Source organism: Monodon monoceros, unplaced genomic scaffold (genome assembly GCF_005190385.1).
Source record: "Monodon monoceros isolate NGI ecotype Baffin Bay Population unplaced genomic scaffold, NGI_Narwhal_1 Super_Scaffold_12, whole genome shotgun sequence".
Taxonomy (NCBI): domain Eukaryota; kingdom Metazoa; phylum Chordata; class Mammalia; order Artiodactyla; family Monodontidae; genus Monodon; species Monodon monoceros.
This window is the reverse complement of record NW_021703768.1, coordinates 126437641-126457407: the sequence shown is the minus strand read 5'-3', so window position 1 is coordinate 126457407 and position 19767 is coordinate 126437641. Positions and strand designations below refer to the sequence as shown.

The 19767-nt window shown below is 50.9% G+C and overlaps 1 protein-coding gene across 1 annotated transcript; it reads left to right on the top strand.

Moving 5' to 3' along the window:
* Nucleotides 1-13963: 13963 nt before the first annotated feature.
* Nucleotides 13964-19443, top strand: ARSI (arylsulfatase family member I). Its single transcript, XM_029218412.1, has 2 exons — nt 13964-14331; nt 17571-19443. The coding sequence occupies exons 1-2, from the start codon at nt 14015-14017 to the stop codon at nt 18973-18975; spliced, it is 1722 nt and encodes a 573-aa protein (XP_029074245.1). The 5' UTR covers nt 13964-14014; the 3' UTR covers nt 18976-19443.
* The last annotated feature ends 324 nt before the right edge of the window (nt 19444-19767 follow it).

Below are 19767 nucleotides of genomic sequence, written 5' to 3'. Positions count from 1 at the left end.
TTCTCTTTTAGCTCTGATCTTTAAAGTTTCTTTTATTTATTAAACAAAAGTATCATTTTCTAAGAAGAGCACGCTGTCTCCCACCTCTTCAGGAAATGTAGCTTCTCCTGACTGCAGCCATGTAACCAATGGGAGTTGCCATCTCTTTGCACATCCACCCCAGTCCCTGTTGATTGGCCAGGGTGGGCACCTGATCTCAAGCTAGGTCAATCAGAGCTCTCCTGTGGGACTTTAAAATTTTACTGTGGTGAAATTCACATAACCTATGATTATGTGAGTGAACAATTCAATTCAATATTGTGCAGCCACCACCTCTATCTAGTTTCAAAACGCTTTCATCACCTCCAAAGGAAACCCCATACCAGTTAAGCAATTGGTCCTGATTTCCCCTTTCTAACTCCCCTGGCAACCACCAATCTACGTTCTGTCTATGGATTTACTTCTTCGAGATATTTCACATAGATGGAGTCATATAATACGTGAAGTTTTGTGTCTGGCTTCTTTCACTTTACATGTTAGTTTTGAGGTTCATCCACATTGTAGCATGTTTTGGGACTTCCTTCATTTTAATGGCTGAGTACTATTCCGTTGTATGTATTTACTACAATTTGTTTATCCACTCATCCCTTGAAGGCTATTTGGGCTGTTTCCACCTTTTGGCTATTGTGAATAGTGCTGCTATGAACATTCATGTACAAGTATATGTTTGAGTCCCTGTTTTCAATCTTTTTGGGTATATAGCTAGGAGTGGAATTTCTGGGTCATGTGGTAATTCTATGTTTAACTTTTTGTTTCCCACAGTGGCTGCGCCATTTTACACTCCCATTCACAATATATCTACAAAGTCTCTAGGACTTCTTAACTTGGACCAGGAAAGACTGGCTCTGAATCTCTTCCTGGTGAGTCTGGGGCTACTTGTCTGGAATAACGAAAATGACACCCACAGAAGGGAAAAGGCAAAAGATGGGAAGAATGCAAGTCATCCCCGAAGCTCCCCTCCATCCTCGTGGTTACGCAAGTCTTGCCTAAGCTGGGCACTTGGGTTTCTGTGCCCCCAAGCATCCTGACTGATACTCTCTTCTCAGTGCTGAGCTCAGAATCTTGATGGCTCAAGCTGTGTTTGAGGGTACTCCAGACGCAGCCCTCTACATCGGGAGCCACCTGGACCCTGCAGCCGAACCGCTCAACCAAAAGCTCCCTCTGCTGCTCCCCAGGTCCTTAGCCAAAAGCCCAGACAGACCCTAAGGAAAATGTGATGCTGGCTGGTCCTCTAATGAGAGAGTCAGCCAAGGAGGCTGGTGGTAAGCGCGGGCGGGAGGTGGGTTAGAGGGGAGAAGAGGGCAGAGGTTCTCCTGAGGACACTGTGGAGCTGGGAAAATGGAAGGGAGGCTGGAGGCCAGACTGGGGGCGGGGGGTAGGGGTGCCGGGTCTGGGTGGTAGGAGGAGGAAAAGGTGGAAAGAAAAACCCAGCAGAATTGCCAATGTTAAATGGCCTTTCACAGGGTAATGGAGACGGCACGTCTGTGGCCAAACATAAAGGCAATGTTTCTTCAGGTTCTAAGAGGAAATAACTCCAATTTTGTTTTCTGGGTAGGCAAAAGGGATGGAAAATGATGGGGAAAGGTGGTTTCAGAGGTAGAGTCCAGGCCCTTCTTACCCCTTCATTCTTCAGAATCTCAAATCTGTGATCTGGGCCCATGGGAACAGACCCAGCTGGTTGTTTTTCTAAACAGGATCTGGGGAGCACACACCGGCCCCAGGATGAGGGCCCCAGGGGTGGAGGTAAGGAAGTCCTAATTGTGGACAATGGGAGAAAGTTCTGGATGGCCAGAGCAGTGTATTATTTAGGGAATGAGGGCAGGCCACAGGTGCCATCTCAGGTATACTCTTGTTAGGATAGGAAAACGACTTTGTAATCGTTTTCTATAGAGAAAGTGGAAAGGTAATCCACTGTTTCCTCTTGCATGTTTTTTTAAATTAATTAATTTATTTATTATTTATTTTTGGCTGTGTTGGGTCTTCGTTGCTGCGCACGGGCTTTCTATAGCTGCGGTGAGCGGGGGCTACTCTTCGTTGCAGTGCGCGGGCTTCTCATCGTGGTGGCTTCTCTTGTTGCGGAGCATGGGCTCTCGGCGTGGGGGCTTCAGTAGTTGTGGCTTGCGGGCTCTAGGGCGCAGGCTCAGTAGTTGTGGCGCATGGGCTTAGTTGCTCTGCGGCATGTGGGATCTTCCTGGACCAGGGCTTGAACCTGTGTCCCCTGCATTGGCAGGCGTATTCTTAACCACTGAGCCACCAGGGAAGTCCCTCTTGCATGGTTAATTGCATTTTTCTTTTTAGTTTCTGATAGTTGGAATGCATAAAACATGGGACTTCACACAGGGATGTACTCACCGTTTGTGGTACTGCTCCAGGTTTGTGGAGTACAGACACAAGTCTTCTGACAAATTCTATTCCACATGTGTATTAGTTCACCAGGGCTACCATAACAAAGTAACACAAACTGGGTGGCTTAAACACCAGAAATGTATTGTATTATTGTCTCCCATTTCTGGAGGCTAGAAGCCTGAAATCAAGCTGTCCGCAGGGTTGTTCCTTCTGAGGGCTGTGAAGGAGAATCTGCCCAGGTCTCTCTCCTGGCTCCTGGTGCACTGCTGACCATCTTCTGTGTTCCTTGGCTTGTAGATGCTGTACCCCAATCTCTGCCTCCATCTTTACCTGGGGTCTTCCCTGTGTTTGTGTCTCTGTATCCAACTTCCCCTTTGTATAAGGACACTGGTCATATTGGGGTAGGTCCCATCCTATTGACGTAATTTTAACTTGAGAACCCCCATAACCCGTTTTTCCAAATTAGGTAACATTCTGAGGTACTGGGGATTAGGGCTTCAACATATCTTTTTGGAGGGACACAATTCAACCCACTGACAACATGATACTCATTAAAAGGAAGTAAAAGGTTATGGTGCATTTCTAATTGTATGAACTGTTTTATAGAGAATATTGCTGACAGGAAATAACTTCCATTTTGTCTAAGTATCTCTGAGCACATAATCCTCTACTTACAATTGGACAGGCCTGATAATTGGAAGAATTTTCCACAGCCTAGTTTCTGGCTCCTTAGATTTCAAACTTCACTTATTCAGACACATAGTTCTGTTGCCAGTTATTGAGGGACACGTTCACATCACTGTGTGAGCTCTGAGCCTGCACTTTTGGACAGGTGAATTGGCTCAGTGGACAGAAAGGGGGTCCCGACGACATTTACATACAAAGACAGTTGACTTAACTATACATGGAACCTACACAGACACCAAATGCAGACTAAATGTTTTCCCAATTCACCTTCCCCTTAGCCAGACCCCAAGATGCCACAGCCATTCTAAAGCCATCTGACAGGAGGAAAATATGACAGTGAGGAAGGAGGTCAGAGTGGAGTCAGTGATCTCAACCCATTGCAGTTAAAATGACTTGTGCAAATGTTACAGAAGCATATGACCATGTGAACACATTGCTAGGGCCCCTCCTGGGGCTTAGGGAAAGGCCCGTGCCAGCAAGGGATCCTGAAGCTTATGCTGTACTAGTTTTATGGTCAGTTTGCCTCAGAATGGGCACCACTCTCCATCTTAAAAAATCCCACAAACATTCATTTGAGAAAAACGTATTCATCTACTATATGCCAGACCCTGTGCTAGACACAGATGAGGCAGAGACAGATAAATCAAGCTGAGTGCAAATCCAACTTCTAGCCATCACAGCCTCCCTGAGGGACCCAGCCCTGGAGAGACTGGGTTTTCCCAGGCATGAGTCATCGGATAAAGTAGAAAAACTAGCCACAGCTTAGGCTGGAAAGTGGGGCCCTTCTCTTTGAAAAATGTAGTGAAAACTCCTGGGAGAAGAAGCCTCCTCCCAGATTTTTCCTCCCAAGATAATCTTGATGCTTGAGAGCCTTTAACAATCAGAGTTCCAGCTCAAAAGGAGAAGTTGTCCATTAAGCCAAGAGCATGGGAGTCAAATGCCCCAAGTCAGATCTCAGAGCCATGCTCCTCCCAGGAGACTGTCACCTGCCTGGAGCTCTGAACCCAGGCGACCAGAGCCTCAGCCTCTGCATCCAACCTCTGGCCTGGGCCCAGAACCTTCCTGCTTTGACCTGGGATGAGCAGAAACTCATGACTCCCTAAACCAGCCCTGCTGGTAACTGACAAGTCCCAGCTGCCTGCCTCAGCTCCTGCCCAGCTTCACTCAGGGTCTTGGTCCTCTAAATCATCTGAAGGGCACATACTTTGGGGCATCCCCCTCCCCGAGCCTCAGTCTCTTCATATGTGAAGTGAGATGACAATAAGCTATTAACTCCCAGAGAGCCTGGTATTATCCTCTCCACCACTGTAGCCTCAGGCCAGCTGAGTGGATGGCAATAAGTGTTTGTTGAATGAATGAATGGGATAAAGAGATCCTTGACTTCTGTGTGGAGGAGCAATAGTTGGTACTTGTTCAGGTGCAAGTGACAGACATCAATGCAAACTGGCATGAGGAAGACCGTATTGGTTCACGTCACTCACAGCCAGGGAGGTTCTAGCTTCAGGATTCGCATGCTCAGATGCTGTTATTATGGGTCCATCTGCTTCTGCCTCTGCATTTTGCTTTCCTCTCTGTCAGGGTTAGCCCCAGGCAGGTCCAGGCTTATATTTCAGCAGAAAAGAGAAAATCTCGTTCTCAAAAATTCACACAGGGCTTCCCTGGTGGCGCAGTGGTTGGGAGTCCGCCTGCCGATGCAGGGGACACGGGTTCGTGCCCCGGTCCGGGAACATCCCACGTGCCGCGGAGCGGCTGGGCCCGTGAGCCATGGCCGCTGAGCCTGTGCCTCCGGAGCCTGTGCTCCGCAACGGGAGAGGCCACAACAGTGAGAGGCCCACGTACCGCAAAAAAAAAAAAAAAAAAAATAGAGAAAAATTCACCCAAAAATCTCAGACTCCAGTCTCATTGGACAGACTTGGACCCCTTGTCCATCCCTGAACTAATCACTGTGGCAGAGGGACATCTGATGCTCCGATTGTCCAAGCCTGTCCCTGGAGTTGACACCAGTGGAGAGGAGTAATTCTGCAAAGGAAAATCTGGGTTCTGTCTCCAGGAGAGGGGAAGTGGCTCCAAGGCAGACAGCAGGTGCCCACCACAGCACTCAACTGATGTCTGAACATTTAGGCAACTCTTCCCCTCTCTGAGCTCAGCCTCTTCGTGTGTCACTGATGATAACACTGACAAAAGCCCTGCCCTTCTTCATACCCTAGAGCTTTTGTGGGGACCAAATGAGACCCCACAAAAATGATAATAGCTAACATTTATTGAAGCACCACTAGCTATCTGGCCCTGTGCTAAGTAAACCTTTTACACTTTTATTTTATTTTTTATAAATTTATTTTATTTATTTATTTTTGGCTGCATTGGGTCTTCGTTGCTGTGTTCGGGCTTTCTCTAGTTGCGGCGAGCGGGGGCTACTCTTCACTGTGGTGTGTGGGCTTCTCATTGTGGTAGCTTCTCTTGTTGTGGAGCATGGGCTCTAGGCATGTAGGCCTCAGTAGTTGTGGCGTTCAGGCTTCAGTAGTTGTGGCGCATGGGCTTAGTTATTCCACAGCACGTGGGATCTGCCTGGACCAGGGATTGAACCCCTGTCCCTGCATTAGCAGGTGGATTCCTAACCTGCTACCAGGGAAGTCCCTACACACTTATTTTAATATTTACAGCAATCTATTTTACTGATGAGAAGCCAGTTGAGAGCATTTCCAGGGCTTGTACACTGTCACACAGCTAGCAAAGGTGGAGCTGGGGTTTAAAGAAGTGCCCTCAAGCGTGAAGCTATATATAAACTGTTAATAATTTTACAAGCATAACGGATTATTAGTAATGGTCTGTACTGTTAATAATAGTAATTTTTAAAAACCTTGAAAGGGAAATTCAAATAAATTCAGACAAATATTTGTTTAGTACCTACTATGGGCTGATCACTCACCAGGGGCTCAGAAGGAGACATAAATAACTGTGAAACAGGCAGACTGTGATCTAATAAAGCCATAAACACGCCCCAGGGGAGTGTGGCGAGCAAGAGATTGACTCCACGTGGGGAAGGGAGGAGTGAGGGAGTATGGAAAGGTCTCTTAGAAGAGGTAGGATTTGGGCTGAGCTTTAAAGATGAAAGGATTTCAATAAAGGGAGGAAAGAGAAAGTCAACTTTATAAGAGACCTGGAAGGATCTGAAGACCCGGAACAGAGTTCCTGGATATGAGTTAAACATTTCTTTGCAAAATAACTTTCACACCAGCAGGAGCTTCAAAAAGTGATCGACTAAGTGGAGGGACACAGTTGCCATGGGAACAGAGGCAAGCTTCATCCCTGTCATTAGTGAGCATCCCTGCCTTTGAGCTGTCTAGCCAAGGCCAGGAGGCAGCGGGGGCTGCATTGTGCTGTCCCTGAGAAGAAAAAGCCCAGCAAGACTGCTGCCCTGAGAGGCTGACTCTTGTTTCACATGGAAGCAGAGCTGACAGGTGACATCTGGGTCTGAGAAGATAGACAGCCAAGGGAAGCCTCTGCCATGAAGGGCTTTGGGACATCGTGAAGCTACTGGAGCCAGCAGTGGGGCCTCAGGGACAGGGGTTTGAGGGCAGGGAACAGGCCTGAGAGCAGGCCTCCAAGGTGGCTCCCATCCCCCTTGGGGCCTGAGGGGTGAAGCCCTTCAGGAGGCAGCTCCACCTGGGATATTGATGTGAGGGAGCCTCCCAGGGTATGTATCCGTGATATTTTCAGGCCCATTCAGACCTCTCAGGGGCCCTGGGACTGCCAGCTCATTCCAAGTACATTGGGAGAGTTGACATTTAACCACTCAAGTGCAGAGGGAAAAATGGAAGTGAAGACACTATTGGCGGGCCTGGTGTCTGTAACGGGAAGGAGAACGGTATGGTATTTAATACAGCAGGTGTTAGATTTTAGACCTAGGCTCAAATCCTGGCACTGACACATCCCAGCTGTGTGACCCTGGGCAAATTACTTACTCTTTTTTTTTTTTTTTTTTTGGCCATGCCACAGGGCATGCGGGATCTTGGTTCCCTGACCAGGGATCGAACCTGCACCCCCTGCAGTGGAAGTGTGGAGTCTTGACCACTGGACCGCCAGGGAAGTCCTGCAAATTACTTACTCCTTCTTTGCTTCTCAGTTCCTCCATCTGTAAGATGATGGTAATAATTTGACCTACATCATAGGACTACATGAGAATTGTGAGATAATGGATATAAAGTGTCATGCGTGGTACCAGGCACATAGTAGATATTCAATAAATGCAAGCTATTATTATTATTACTTCTGAATTTCAATTTGGTATTGATTCAGGGTTGTTTTTGTTCCCCCAGGCAGGGTCTCCTTATAAATTTGTGCTAAAAGTCAGTTTCTCCAAGTAGTACAATAGATGGTGACCATGACAACCGTAATATAGTGATGGGACTTATTTATCTTCCACGTATCCAGTGACTACTATGAAGGAGGAAATCAAAGCTCTACCCCAAAGTGCCAGGCCAAGGGCCTGGATTTTTTACTACAGACAGTTGGTAGCCATCGAAAATTTTGGAGGAAAGGAATGACTTGATCAGGAGAATGTGGATTTTGTACACTTGTAGGAATAGACTCTAAATATAATGACAATAGAATCTAAGTATAATGACGATATCTAAGTATAGTAACAATAATAACAATAGTTATCTGTTCTCGAGAGCTTATTATACACCAGGCACTGTGCTAAGAGTTTCACTTGCCTTGTCTGCTGTGGTCCTGACAACAACCTTATGAGGTGGATACTATTATTATTTCCATTTTACAAGTAAGAAAACTGGGGTACCAAGAGGTTAACTCAGATAACTAAGTCACACAGCTAGCAAATGGCAGAGCTGGGCTGGAACACAGGCAATCTGGTTCCGACGTCTCACATTTAACCCGAACACCCTTGCCGTCTCTGAACCTGCAAGGAACTTGGAGCCCTGGGATGGGCGGGGGTGGGGTGGGGGTGGGTGGCAGCGCTGGTGCGCAGCCTGCCATTCTCTCTTTAAGGAGCCCCTCCATTTATCTGGATCTCAGTGGCCCCCACTCTCCATGTGATTCTCTGAGATTTCACCTCTTTCTTTGAAAGTCCCATCTGATGTGTGTGTGTGTGTGTGTGTGTGTGTGTGTGTGCGCGCGTGCACATATCAGCATGTGTGTGTATGTGTGAGAAAGAGAGAAACTTCAGCTGACCAGTGAGGACAGAAGCCTCTGGACATCAAAGTGGGCAGAGCCTCAGGTAGATGGATGGATGGGCTGGAGGCAAGCCTGGGACACGTTAGGCTAATTCTGCCCAAGGCTGGCAGAGGCCACAGCGGGAACTTCTGAGAAGGCGGAGAACAAGTCCTTTCATACGGCCTCCCTCTAGCGAGCTGGCCTTGAGGTGGGGCCGGGGTCGGGTGGGTGGAGGGTGGATGGTGTGCGGAGAGGGGAGGCCGCAGTCAGGCTGGGCAAACAGATTGGGCAGTGGCTGTGAGCACAGAGCGCCCATTGTGTATCCAGAGCTCTGCTTTCAATAGTCTACTCGGAAGAATGTTTCATTGAGCACCAGAGAAAGGAGCCATTGAAATGCCCAGGGCCAGAGCCCAGTGAAGGGTTAAAGGCAAGGGGCTTTGGGTGCCCGGGCTCTTGCCACTCCAGGCTCAGATGTCTGATATGGGATTCTGACAGACAAGGGGCACTCAGCGAGACCACCAAGAGGGCCTGGAAGCAGGGGTCAGGGGAATGTGTGTCTCCCCTGGAAATGCTAAAGGGGAAATGCCCCAGCATCAAGGAGGAAAGCACTTTTCCTCCCAGAACCATTTTGCCCAAATACAGCGATATCCAGCAAGAACCGGGCCTCAACCTGCCCACTGGGGAGAATGGCTCACCTCGGCAGGCCGGTCTCTACCTGGACTTCTCACATGCACCCTTAACTGGGACCCTGGCAATACATTCTCCATAGGGCAGCCATCCTGGCTTTCTTAAACACTTCTGACCTTACCATTAATCATTAATTAATTATAATGAATGATGCACTAGTCAAGAGCGTGGGGGTTAAGGCGAGAACCAGGGGTTACTAGACGCGGTGAACAAGGGCACCTGTGGAATTTTCTCTTGCGGGAGGTCTTTGCTCTTCCATAGGAGGATACAGCCCACCTGTGAGAAAGGGAATTTCTGTGCTCCCACTTGGCGCGCTGCTTTCCCAAGTGCCACTCACCCTTTCAAGCTACAGAGGCTTATGGGGCTTGAAGTGCAGGGAACATAATGCTGGCATCTGAGGGCAGTGAGGAGGAGGTAGGAGGTGGATGAGCTAGACCTGTCCCTGGGGAGCATGCTCTATGGTTGCTGAGCCTGACCTCCAGCATCACAGCTGTGCAGGATCCTCCTCGCCACCCCAGAAGCACTGCAGAAGGTACTGCCTCCTGAGCCTGCAAATTCTGGGAGGATGTTCTACGATGGAAGCTGAGCTTACACCATGAACTTGTCATAGTAACCATTCTGGATAGAAAAAATAATTGATGCCTTCCCCAGTTTTCTTCAAAAGAGGATCCCGAACAGGATTTAAACTCTGGAGGGCGACCCGTCATTCATTTCTATGCTGGGTTGTGATCTGGTGATGCCCTTGGTTCTGTTCGGGTAGATATGGCTCTTTGCTTCTGCATCAAATGGCCCCAAACTCCCAGGCTTTGGGAACTCATCAGTCTGATTTTATGTTTATTCTTTTGTTTCTCCCTAATGTTTTCACTATGAAACTGTATTACTATAAAACAGGCAGGTGCCTCATGCCACCTTCTTATGTATTCCCTCTGAGCTGCTTCCAATATTCTTGGGCTGGCAAATGAAATCATTAGCCTGATAAGAATTGTATATGAAGTAAGAGTCAGTAGGCTTGGAGTGAGGAAGGCCTGAGGAGCTCTACTCTAAGTTAAGGGATTGAACTGTGTGACATTTTTGTCTGTCCAGAGGCCTTCTGTGTTTTCTTGTAGCTCCTTGATTTGGTCCAGCATAGACAAATTGACTTCCAGAGGATGACAGCATGCATGATCTGTATGATCTGTACATAAGATCTTTGCCAAGGTCAGTTAAGTCAGAAGGAAATAATAACTGTACTAAGATAATTTTACTTCAAAGACGGCCAAACATAACTTACACAGCTGCACACCTACACACATACACACCTACACAAGTACACACACACCTACGCACACACAGCCCCCTACACAAATACACACACACATACCACGCACAGCAATGAAAGACAAAGGCACAAAAAAGACTCACCTGCGTTTCACTTTTATATCTCTGTGTCCTAAATAAATTGTCTGGGAATAAATAATTAGAATCATAACGTTTTCAAGTTGGAAAGAACTTTCAAAGTCCTTTAGCTTTGGTCCCCATTTTAGTTCAGGAATCTCTCTCCTATTACCTCCGGGACAGACGGGCACTTTTTCCCCTTCTTGCATAGTTCCAGTAATGAGGAACTCAGTGCTTTTTGAAGTCTGATTTCATCAATGGAAATCTCCAACAGCAAGTAACAACACCAACCCCTGCCACATCTGATCTGCATTTCGTGTGCATGTGTTAAGCTTCTAGTAGGGTTTTAATGTAGGTGTCCTTTGGGGGTTATGGCGTATGTGTGCACCTATGGGAATGGGGGGGTGGAACTTCCCTGTGGATGTTCCTGCTGTCAATCATCTTGGAATCATCTTGGATCCTGAGATAGAAACTGCAAAGGCTGGTTTAGCTGGAGAAGGGACTTCTGTTTCTCTGAGCCTTACTTCTTGGGTCTGAACTTAAGACATCTTGGAGTTCTTGCGATCTACCTGGATGGGGTAGGGCTGATGGACATTGTCCCAGGGAAGAGGACAGGTAGGCATACGGTAGAGAACACAAAGGGAAGATGAGTGAGCCACATTCTGAAAGTGCCATGACCTGGATTCACATTACTCTGTGTGTTTGTTTCCCGCTTTGTCATCCCTAAGCCTTTGGAAATGTCTGGCTTCAATGTTGTACCCTGGCCCAGTTGTGTAATGGCATTAAAGGAAGAGTTGAGGGTCAGAGTTTATTTCCCTAGAACATTAGAGGCGGGGGGGGTGGGGATGGAGCCCTCTGAAGCCACTGTGGGTTTCAGTGATTACTGAGGGACTCGTCAAAGAAATGTGAATATTGGGGAACAAGAGTCCACCCACTCTTCTCCACATGGTGATTCACCCATCACTGCCATCCTTTTATTAAGCAAGCTGCCAGGTTTCCTACACAAGTAATCCCTTAAATTGGCCTGAAATCTGTTTCCCACTAACTTTCACCCACAGGACTCAGTCTTTTCTCTCAGAAGCACAGAGAACAATCATCATAACCACTGACATTCATCAAGTGCTTACTATGTGCTGGGCATTTACTGAGCACTGTGTTGTATCTCATTTATATTATCACCCCATTTTACAGATGAAGAAATTGAGGCTGAGGGAGGCAAAATAATTTGGCCAAGGCCTGACCTCAAATAAGTGCCAGGATTTGAACTCAAGCAGTCTGATGTCAGAGCCCACGGTCTTGAACTCTCAGAAAGTCTGCTTGTCTTGTCCCTGTGGCAGCTCCACAGAGATCTACAGCCCGTGGGCTGGCCTCCCTGGACCTATTTCTTCAAGTCTGAATCCCCACCCCAACCCCCTCGCTGTTTCTCCTTGTGCCATTTCTCAGGAGGAACTTTGTCAGTTCCTCCTGACCAAGGTCTGGGACAGACAATGCGAAGAATACAAAACCCAAGTCCATCTGACCTCCTGTGACCTGTCCCACTTTGACACCCTGGACAGCCTCAGGCTGAAGCCTCCGGAAGCACCATTTTAGCTGCATTCCCCGCAGGAGGCTGTATTTTTCCTGTCCATCCTCAACATTTCTTCTGCCGGAACAACAGGCTCAGTTTTCCCTTCTGATAAATCTGGTCATCCTAAATCTGGGGCTTTGAGCAAACAGGAGTGGCCAGCCCCACGCAGCCCTCATTTCGAAATGCAGATTCACTTGGGCTGCTATTTTGGAGGTCTGGTTTCTTTCCCCACACACAGTGGTTTTAAAGAAAAGGGAAGGGAACACGGCAGAATATTGGCAGGGGAAAGATGCTGGGAGAGAAGACCCACCTGGGCAGTCTTTGTGTTTCAAAGTTCCCAAAACACGGGCTCTTGGAGAAGCTCTGTGAAAAAGAGGGTCCTCAGTCACATAAAATTGGGAAATACAGTTTTAGCAACCCCTACTTTTGGAGATGAGCATATTAAAGATTGAAGTTCCGGGAGTAAAAAAGCCTAACTAGTTTTGTTTAATTCAGTTTTCCCACTAAAAAAATACAGCCTCGTTAAAAATCTGGAAAACAATGATGCAGAGTGGAAGTTGCAAACAGGCGCCCGATGGCCTAAAATATTCCTCAGATAGGTTTGATTTGGCCTATACAGGGCTTCAATTTACTTTAAATTAGTTACTAGCTCTTAACAATTGGAATATTTCTCATAATAATCTGTATTTGGGTGTTCTCGGGAAAATCAGAAGATCTGGAAACACTGGTCCACATTCTTTCATGAAAACAGTCAGCTGGACACGAGGCTGAGGTCTTTTGCACCATGCAGTCCCTGCCTTCCTCGGCCAACACGGTGGCCTCTCTGCTTTACTCATTTGTGATACTTGCCTGGCCCAGGAGTTCCCCAACCTTGCTTTCCCTGCTGTGGAGATTTCCTTGGGTGAGTGTTGGCCTGGGCGACCTCTGAGGCCCCTTCATCTATTCATCCCTGCAATACGTACTGATCGAGCTTCTGGAGCCTGTGGAGAACAAGATGTATACAACAGCCTCTGTCCTCAGGATTCTAGGGCTGCCAGTCTAAGATTCAAGCTGTCAATTGAAGAACCTCCGAGGAGGGGGAGCGGTTGGGGAGAGAGGTAAGCCCCCGGCAAGGCCAGAACCTATTTCTGGTGCTTGCCAAAGTCGGTGCTTGCCAAAGTCGTCCCTACTCTCCATTGCTGTCTCTACTGCCACTCAGCCAGCCGCTGTTAGCCCCAAGAGGGAAGAAGCCACCAACTTGCTCGTGATTTAGACGAGTTCCCGGCCATCTCAGGGCCTCAGTTTCACCAGCTGTAGAATGACCGGCTTGGCATAGAAGATTATGCGCCTCCCTTCCAGGACTGGCACTCAGAGAAGCTAAGACTCCATGATCGAGGAATGTCCGACCGGGCCATTCCAGAGCTGTTCCATCGAATTCCGCGCAGCCCCCTCCCTCCTTTCCCCAGTCTGGGCCAGGGCGGAGGCTGGAGCCAGAGGGCCCAGCCGACCCGGGCTTCCCGCCCGGGGGCGGGGCCGCCGCTGGACGCCCCGCCCCTCTACCTGGGGCTCGGCCCCGGCAGATGTTACAACTTTTTCGTATTCTCTCCCGCGGTGTCCCCCACAGACCCGCCCAGCCCGTGCTTCCTCCCCCTTCCCCGCTGGGGTCCTGCCCACCACCCTACGGAGCCGACAGTTCTCCGGTCTCCGGGCGGGGCGAGAGGCTGGGCCAGGGGCTGGAGGGTCGGGAGGAGGAGAAAGGGAAAGCAGAGGCGAGAGAAATTAGGAGACGGGAGAAATCGAGGGCTAGAAGGAAGAGGGGAGTCAGAGGATGGTGGAGAGCACTTTTTGGAAGCCGCCACACCAAGTCTCAGGCTGGCCTGGCTGAACTGGGGGCGAGGGAGCACGGGCGGCGCAGAGCTGGCGCTCAGGCAGCGGGAGGCAGCTCGGCGCGGGCCTGACCTCCCCAGAGCGCCCCGCTGCGGCCGCGCAGGTCCGGCCTCACAGTCCAGGCAGTCGCGGGCTGGCCGCTGGGCCTCCCCTGGGGACGCTGAGCGCTCTCGCGGTGTCCGGGCGGGCTGGCCAGAGGGCGTGCGGGCCGTGCGCCCTGGGCGCGCGAGGCGGTGAGGCCCTGGGAGCCCTGCGCGCCGGAACGCACGGGCCGGCATGGCGATGCACGCCCTCACCGGCTTCTCTCTGGTCAGCCTGCTCAGCTTCGGCTACCTGTCCTGGGACTGGGCCAAGCCGAGCCTAGTGGCTGACGCGCCCGCGGAGGCCGGCGATCAGCCCTCGGTCGCTCCACGCCAGCCTCCCCACATCATCTTCATCCTCACCGACGACCAGGGCTACCACGACGTGGGCTACCATGGCTCAGATATCGAAACCCCTACGTTGGACCGGCTGGCAGCCGAGGGTGTCAAGTTGGAGAATTATTATATCCAGCCCATCTGCACGCCTTCGCGGAGCCAACTTCTCACGGGCAGGTAGGCATGGCCCAAGCCACTGATGCTGGTGGTTCAAGCCCCAAATAAACCCAACTGTAGGTTTCACTTGTACCGACATTACCCCCACCGGGAAGCTCGGGCTCACAGCCAGTTCTGTCCCCAATTGGCTGTGATCATTAGTAAGTCCTTTGCCCTTTATGGGCCTCAGTTTCCCTACTGTACGCTGAATGCGTTGGATCATCTTTGGGGTCTTCTCCCTCTGATGTTCTAGGACATTCAAACTCCACGCCATGTGAAGGAGACATCTGGTCATCTCTTTGTTAGAGGGACATGGCAGCCTCTGACACTTAGCTTTGAGTGCTGCTTCTATTTACACACCCTGAGACTCTGAGCAAATCACTTAACTCCTCCAAGCCTCAGTTTCCTTGTCCATAAAATGGGGTGAACAGTTTTAAATCTTGGAAAGGAGTGGTGAGGATGAAACCAGTTGCATATAGCCTGCTTGGCTATCAATAAATGGCAGCCTCTATGTCACTGGAGGGATTAGGGTCCCCAAATTGTTTGATGACAACATTGGGAGGAAGCCAAGGAGTTGATAGGTGGAGGAGAAAGACACACACAGGATGCAGTGACCTGTGTAGCCTTAGGCTAGTCACTTCATTTCTCAAAGCCTCTGTTTTTTCATCTGCAAAATCCTCCCAAGTTGGCTGGGGGCCCCAAGGAGATGTGCTGCTTTCTCCATAAGGAGTTGTCCCCAGGCAAGGTGGTAGGATTACAGGATTAAAAGAGCAGGGAAACAGGAGGCGTGTGTGTGTGTGTGTGTGTGTGTGTGTGTGTGTGTGTGTGTGTGTAGAAGGCAAAACGCTGGCCACTTAGGAGAAAATCCTTTGGCACGGCTGAAGCTAATCCTTGGATGGGGCATGCTTTCTCCCAAGTTCTACCCAAAAGCCACTAGTGTGATCTCAGAAACCAGAGCCATAGTCTCCCTGTTTCCTGGATGGGAGAAGCTGAGGCACAGAATCAGGGAGGGCCAAACTCGATGCCTGTGCCAAACTTTGAGGTCTGTAGGAGAGAGGACTGAGAGGCCAGGTGCTTTAGAGGGGCCCTGGAGCTGGGAGTCAAAAGGGATGCCTTTTCTTTCTTCCGTCTGCTGCTCAGCATTGAGCTCTAGGAACTGGGAAAGAGAACAGGAAAGAGGAAGGGACACCAGTGTAAGTGTTGAGGGTTGGGGGCTGATGGTAAAGACCAAGTGTTGACCAACCTCCAGAAGAGGGAGGAGGAATCTGCATTCCTGAGAATTGTGCACATGTTTGCATTTCTCTCCAAGAGATGACTTTTGGTTTAAGCAGGGGAATGAACAGCATGCAGGGCAGTGTTCCAGCCCCCCCAGCACTTCCCCACCCCCCCGAATCTGCAAAGTTAGCTGAGCGTGGCTGGGCAGCGTCTGCCCTCCGCCCCCTGCAGCTGGCTCCATCTGACTGATGCTGACTACTCTCATTAGTGTTTGTTAGTGCGTCCAGTTGTGTTTGGTAAAGCTGGAGAGAGACAGTTTCCTGCATTACTCACTTGCAGACAGGCTGTGGTGACTTAGCTGGCCCACCCACTTTATGAACCAATGTTCCATGGCGCCCAGCCCCTATGAAGAGAGGCTCGCTGTGACTCAGGGGCCTAGGGTACTTCCTGTATCAAATCTAATCGTTCATTAGCTTGACTGAGGTCTGCAGAGGCCACGTCACTGAGAGATTTTGAGCATGAGTCTCAGAGACCTGAGCTCAAGGCTCAGCTCCACTGCTTGCCAGCCGTCTGAACTTGGGCCCGTTGCTGCACTTTTGGGAGTCTCAGTTTTGTCACCTGTAGAATGGAGCTAATAGCAGTCTTCACTGTAGGTTTCTTATGCAAAGTAAGTGAAATAGTGTGTGCGGCATATAGTGTTAAAAATGGCAGTAGTGGGTCTTCCCTGGTGGCGCAGTGGTTAAGAATCCGCCTGCCGATGCAGGGGACACGGGTTCGAGCCGTGGTCCGGGAAGATTCCACAACTAAGCCCATGCGCCACAACTACTGAGCCCGTGTGCCACAACTACTGAGGCCCTCCCACCTAGAGCCTGTGCTCCGCAACAAGAGAAGCCACTGCAATGAGAAGCCCGCGCACCGCAACAAAGAGTAGCCTCCGCTCGCCATAACTAGAGAAAGCCCATGTGCAGCAATGAAGACCCAACGCAGCCATAAATAAATAAATAAATGGCAGTAGTAGCTAATGATAGCTAACAACCAAAACAGCTTTTTTTTTTTGCGGTCACTTTTGGAGAAGGACACAATTCAACTCACCCCAGCAGTGAAGCAACGGGGCCAACAGGCTCCAACTTTTTTTTTTTTAATTTATTTTATTATTTTATTTTTTGGCTGCGTTGGGTCTTCGTTGCTGCGCGCGGGCTTTCTCTGGTTGCGGCGAGCGAGGGCTAATCTTCGTTGCAGTGCGCGGGCTTCTCACTGTGGTGGCTTCTCTTGTTGCGGAGCACAGGCTCTAGGCGCGGGGTCTTCGGTAGTTGTGGCACGGGGGCTTCAGTAGCTGTGGCTCGTGGGCTCTAGAGCACAGGCTCAGTAGTTGTGGCGCACGGACTTCGTTGCCCCGCGGCATGTGGGATCTTCCTGGACCAGAGCTCAAACCCATGTCCCCTGCGTTGGCAGGCGGATTCTTAACCACTGTGCCACCAGGGAAGCCCCTGGAGTCAGACTGCTGGGGATACAAATCCCAACTCCAATTACTAATTGTGTGAATCACTGGACAAATGACTTAATTTACTGAGCCTCAGTTTTCTTATTTGGGAGACGGAAATAATAATAACGATAGGCACCCCCTAGGTTACGGTGAGGATTTAGTGAGATAATTCCTATAAAGGGCTTAGCACAATGCTGAGCATACAGCAAGTGCTTGGTGTCAGCTTTTATTATTGTTGTTGCTATGATTAGCCTGGGTTCAACTCTTAACTCCCCAACTTCCTAGCTGTGTGATACTGCACGGGTGGCTTAACCATTCTGAGCTTATTCCTCCTCATCTGTAAGATGACAATGATACCTGCTTCAGTTGATTTTGAGGATTCAATGAGATAATGCATTTGAAGTGCTTGGCACATTTGATAACACCTACTGGTTACTGTTACTTTGCTTACTGGTAGCGCTTGGATCAGAGCCTACCTCAGGGTGAGTGTTGGGGGTTGGGTGGCCAGAGCAGCGGTTTCTGGCTCACTGGTGCCTTCTGTGTCCTCCCCTCTTCCCACCAGATACCAGATCCACACAGGACTGCAGCATTCCATCATCCGCCCTCGGCAGCCCAACTGCCTGCCCCTGGACCAGGTAACACTGCCCCAGAAGCTGCAGGAGCTGGGTTACTCTACCCACATGGTGGGCAAGTGGCACCTGGGCTTCTACCGGAAGGAGTGCCTGCCCACCCGCCGGGGCTTTGACACCTTTCTGGGCTCTCTCACAGGCAACGTGGACTACTACACCTATGACAACTGCGACGGCCCGGGGGTGTGCGGCTTTGACCTGCACGAGGGAGAGAGTGTGGCCTGGGGGCTCAGCGGCCAGTACTCCACTCTGCTCTATGCCCAGCGCGTCAGCCACATCCTAGCCAGCCACAGCCCCCGGCGGCCTCTCTTCCTCTATGTGGCCTTCCAGGCGGTCCACACACCCCTGCAGTCCCCTCGTGAGTACCTGTACCGCTACCGCACCATGGGCAACGTGGCCCGGCGGAAGTATGCGGCCATGGTGACCTGCATGGATGAGGCCGTGCGCAATATCACCTGGGCCCTCAGGCGCTATGGTTTCTACGACGACAGTGTTATCATCTTCTCCAGTGACAATGGTGGCCAGACCTTCTCGGGGGGCAGCAACTGGCCACTGCGAGGACGCAAGGGCACTTACTGGGAAGGGGGTGTGCGGGGCCTGGGCTTCGTCCACAGCCCCCTGCTCAAGCGAAAGCGATGGACAAGCCGGGCACTGGTGCACATCACTGACTGGTACCCGACCCTGGTGGGTCTGGCGGGTGGCACCGCCTCGGCAGCCGATGGGCTGGACGGCTATGATGTGTGGCCAGCCATCAGCGAGGGCCGGGCCTCGCCACGCACGGAGATCCTGCACAACATTGACCCGCTCTACAACCATGCCCGGCATGGCTCCCTGGAGGGTGGCTTCGGCATCTGGAACACTGCCGTGCAGGCCGCCATCCGCGTGGGCGAGTGGAAGCTGCTGACGGGAGACCCGGGCTACGGCGACTGGATCCCACCCCAGACGCTGGCTGCCTTCCCCGGCAGCTGGTGGAACCTGGAGCGGATGGCCAGCGCCCGCCAGGCTGTGTGGCTCTTCAACATCAGTGCTGACCCCTACGAACGGGAGGACCTCGCTGGCCAGCGGCCGGATGTGGTCCGAGCCCTGCTGGCCCGCTTGGCGGACTATAACCGCACAGCCATCCCCGTGCGCTACCCAGCTGAGAATCCGCGAGCCCATCCTGACTTTAATGGGGGTGCTTGGGGGCCCTGGGCCAGTGATGAGGAAGAAGATGAAGAAGAGGAGGAAAGCAGGGCTCGAAGCCTTTCCCGAGGGCACCGTAAGAAAAAATGCAAGATTTGCAAGCTGCGATCCTTTTTCCGTAAACTCAACACCAGGCTGATGTCCCACCGGATCTGATGGGGGGAGGTGAGGTCCTTCCCCGCGCAAGCCTGGCCCTGGTCCTCACCAGCGAGGGGCCCCAGGTCAAGTCCTCATCTTCAGGGAAATGGAGGGCGTCGAGCCCCTCAGTTGAAGGGTGGGGAGCTTGGTTTAGGAGTCGGGAGAGAATAAACTAGACTGGGATCCCTGGGTCCCAGTCCCACCTCTCCGTTGACTTGCTCTGTGACCTCGAGTGACCTGCATGAGCTCTCTGGGCCTCAGTTTCCTCATCTGGAGAATGAGCTCCTAGAGCTTTGTCGCTCTGTGGTGTGGACCTGGTGCCTGGGGCTGTGGTGGAGTTCCCATCAACTTTGTCGCCTCCTAGCGCACTTAAGGCCTTGCTCTTGAACCCTGGACCTCTGTGGTACTTCTTGGGTGAGGGACCACCTGGAGGCAGCGCCAGGCCTGGACCCCAGCCGAGGCGTGGTGATGTGGCCGCTCTCTGAAGGGACCTGGGGGTGACCTTCCTGGATCTTCATGTGGCCTGGGCTAGTCCTGGGAACAGACTAGTGGTGGGAGCAGTGGTGGTGAGCTCGTCTTCCTGGGAGGGAAGGGGAGGACTGGGCATGGCTATTAGCTCCTGCAGGATCAAACTGTGAAAAGAGCCGTGCACCCACAATCAGGACATCTGGGTTCTACTCTGACCTTCGGCCCAGTCCTTTTCCCCTGGGCCTCGATTTCCCCACCTGCAATGGGAGTGCTAGCCCTGGCTCTGCCTACCTTACAGGCCTGTAGAGGACTGGCCGAGGTAATGGTTGTGGAGGAACCCGT